Raw genomic sequence first — 3609 nt, 5'->3', positions numbered from 1 at the left:
TTAGTCCAAGGACCATTGGTTATTTTCCTCATATTAAAGTAAACAAAAAGTAAATAAGTCAGAAATAAAAAGCTGCTTAAGTTCAGTAACTAAGTATTTGTGTATCCAAGCGACTCTGAAAGCTTAGAGATTGAAGAGGATGGGTTCTCTTTGACCCGCTCCAACAGAACAGCAGCTCCAGGACAAAGATTTCATGTCTTTGTCTTTTCTTCCTAAACATTAGTTTTTAGATCATTTTATTTGATTCTAGTTATTCTAACATGTTTGTGGTTCTGGTTCTACTCTAGAGGAACCAAATGTCATTCTGGATGGAAAGATGTGAATCAGAAATGAGAAATAAAGCCATCTTATCTTGTCTCATCATCTGAATCTTTCCCAAATCAAACTGAAACATCTCCACCATTACTTAACATCATTTGGCTGATTTTCCTCCATTAGTCCAAAACATTTGAAACTTTGAACATCTGGAAAATAAAGTTTAATATTTAGAACATCTGGAGCAGGAAATTAATTCATTTACAAGGTAAAAAGTCTGAGAAATGTTATTCTGACATTTGGACAGCAGCTGTTTTTAAAGAAAATATATTAGAATAAAATGATGAATTAAAATCAGCATTAAAGTATCAGTGAATGATTTAGATTGAATAAACAGAGAAAACTCACTCCAGTTTCTTCACTTTGCAGATTGAACTCTCCAGTATCTCACTCAGATGCTTCATATCAGAGTCTCCAAAGGATCCAATGATCGTCTCTATTTCCACTTCAGTCAGATGAAGGTTGGACTTCAGAGCTGAGGCCACAACTTCACATTCAGCCTCATTGAGAAAACAGCCACCAAGTCTGTGAATAGAGGAGAATAAAGTCAGTTCTAATGAAATCAGCCAAGGTTACTGATGTCAAACCTGTGATGGTTTCTAACAAGCTTCTCCTGTAGCGTTGGAAGATGGAAGGATGTGATGATGAGGAGGATGAAGAACATCTAAACTGGGAGGATGAATGTAGCTGGAAATAATCCCAGCAGGTAGGGCTGGAAAAGCCCATATCAATATGAATTTTGATTTATTTAAAGTGAAAATCTGAGAACAAAACAGTGTCTGGAACAGGTGAAACCAATATATAATGTTGAAATCCAATGTGTTTCTGCAATACTTTCTTCCGCCACCAGATGGATCTCACACAGGAGCTGATCCACAGAAACCTTTTCTGGACAAACCATTCAATTAAATGATGAGGCTTATTAGCCTGTTAGCCTGTCACTCCCATTTAATGCTGTTTGCTGAGTAATTATTAGATCACAGGAATGGAGGATTACTGATGTTCAGTGTTTGGCTCTTCTGGCTACTAGTTCAAGATGTTCAAGGCTCATTATTTCACTAAAATAAGGTTTGGCAGCTAAAACTCTAAATGTTTTAGTATATAGTTTAAAGAAGCAGCCTAGCTCATCCCCTGGTGTTAAACGGTGGCTGTTGGGGATTATGTGGAGCTTAAGCCACTAAGGAAAGGTGAAATTGATGCCAGAGACGGATAAATCACTCTTAAAAATATGTCCTCCTCACTTCTGAGATGATGGTTATGCCCCTGGATATATGTCTCAGTATCTGGCAACCCGGTAGCCAGATACTGAGACATATATACCCACAGGCTTTTCTGTACAGCTATGGATGAATCTCTGCTTTTATTAAATTCAACTTTTTTTAAAATGAAATTACAATTTCAATACATCTTCTTTTTTTGCATTAATTTGAAGTCCACGATCAGCAGCTGTGGCCGCTTTTCTTCATGGCAGCAGCCAATTAATCCTTTAGATGGTGGCAGTCAGGGGTTCACTCTTTTTAATGTGATCTGCAATACTGCAGACTAAATGCATTGCAGTGAAACTGCCTGGTCATTTAGTCTCTGGTTCTTTTTTCAATGATTAAAACAGCTTTTTTCATTGTCCTTAAAATCATTAATTAAACGTAAAAGAAACTATAATTACAGAATAATGTTCCTTCATCAGTTTTTAAATAAAAAGGCCAGAAAAAAAAAAAAAATTACCCCGTTGAGCAAAACACTGATAAAAAACATCTCCCTATTTATCACAACCCAATGTTGGCGAGTATGTGACCGAGAATTTCCAAAGGCAGGAAGCAGTGAAAGTTCTCCCAGTAATTAGAAGAGGCTGGAATGTCTAAAGTGTTAAAGCTCATGTCTCTACAGGTCTTTATGGAGGACATCTAACAGCTTTAACAAAGGCTGCAGATGAAGTGTTGATGAGGAAAATGGTTCCAAACTCTGGAAGCAGAGTTCTCAGAGCTTTGGCAGGATCTGACAGAAACTAGGACTCAGAAAAGACATTTTCTGAAACAGACACTCATCAACACATTTTGGCTCTAATTTACAAACTCAGAGGGAAATCTGTGGCAGGAAGAAAAGATGCTTCTGGATCCCAACAACTCATCTCCCTGGCAACAGCAGCAAGGCATGTATTGATCTGAATGGTCCAAGTTTCCATCAAAGCTAAACAGTGATTTTATAAAAAACAGTCAAAGAGACTAAAAAGGTGAATTCTGGGCTAACAGTCCAATTAGTGAAGATGATCTTTAAATGTTCTGATGGTTCTCTGGCTGATTGGATCTTTAGAGAAAACAGATTTTCTACATTCTGAATGTTTTCTATTCATTTTAATGGATGATGGAAACTGATCAAAAGTGGAATATTTTGAAAATGATCTAAATCTCTAAACACCAAATGCTCCAGCAGAGCTGTCCTGAAGGAGCTGAACGTTTAGATGTTTGAATGGTTGAAATGATCCAAAGGAGAAAGGAAGGAGTTAAAGAGCAAAAATGTCCAGAAGCAACTAGAACCATGAAGAAGAACCAGAAGGACAATAGAGCTGAATCAGCATCACACCATGAAGACATCTGGACTCACCGAGCCTTTCTGCAGTTCCTCACAGCTGGAACCAGTCTAAGCCGTCCTCCGTGTGATGTGTTGTACTTCTCCAGGTCTAACTCATCCAGAACCTCTGACATCTGCAGCATGTAAGCCAGAGCTGAGCACTGGATCTCTGAGAGCTTCTCCTCTGATCTGTTCTCTGATTTCAGGAACTGTTGGATCTCCTGATAAACTGAGAGGTCCTTCATCTCCATCAGACACTGGAAGATGTTGATACTTCTATCAGGAGAGACTCCACCAGTGTTCATCTCCTTCAGATTGTTGATGACTCTCTGGATGGTTCCTGGACTGTTCTCCATCTGACCCAGCAGGCCCCCTAAGAGGCTCTGGTTGGACTCCACAGAGAGGCCATGAAGGAAGCGAGCAAACAGGTCCAGGTGGCCATTTGGACTCCTGAGGGATTTCTCCATGACTTTTTTCATGAAGTCCTCCAGAGATGTTTCTCTGTGTTGTCCTCCCAGCAAGTTCTCCACCACCTCTGTGTTCCTGCTGGTGAAGCAGTGGAGCATGTAGACTGCAGCCAGAAACTCCTGGATGCTCAGATGAACAAAGCAGTAGACTAGTTTCTGGAAGATCACTGTACAAATTCCTGAGTACACAGAGGCCTCTGTGACATCCAGACCACACTGCTCCAGGTCCTCTTGGTAGAACATGATGTTTCCTTTCTCCAGA

At 39.7% G+C, this 3609-nt stretch overlaps 1 protein-coding gene across 1 annotated transcript in view; it reads right to left on the bottom strand.

Moving 5' to 3' along the window:
* Positions 1-470: 470 nt before the first annotated feature.
* LOC107104982 (NACHT, LRR and PYD domains-containing protein 3-like) overlaps positions 471-3609 on the bottom strand; it is a 7565-nt gene continuing 4426 nt past the window's right edge. Inside the window, exons 4-5 of the mRNA XM_015405096.1 lie at positions 2914-3602; positions 471-840 (exon numbers count right to left, since the gene is read on the bottom strand). Of these exons, the coding sequence (XP_015260582.1) occupies positions 660-840; positions 2914-3602 (870 nt within the window). The 3' untranslated portion in view covers positions 471-659. The remainder of the gene's footprint in view (positions 841-2913; positions 3603-3609) is intronic.

Source organism: Cyprinodon variegatus, unplaced genomic scaffold (assembly GCF_000732505.1).
Source record: "Cyprinodon variegatus isolate N-32 unplaced genomic scaffold, C_variegatus-1.0 Scaffold1990, whole genome shotgun sequence".
Classification (NCBI taxonomy): Eukaryota; Metazoa; Chordata; class Actinopteri; order Cyprinodontiformes; family Cyprinodontidae; genus Cyprinodon; species Cyprinodon variegatus.
Note: the sequence above shows the minus strand (reverse complement) of the source record. Positions and strands in the feature narration are given on the sequence as shown.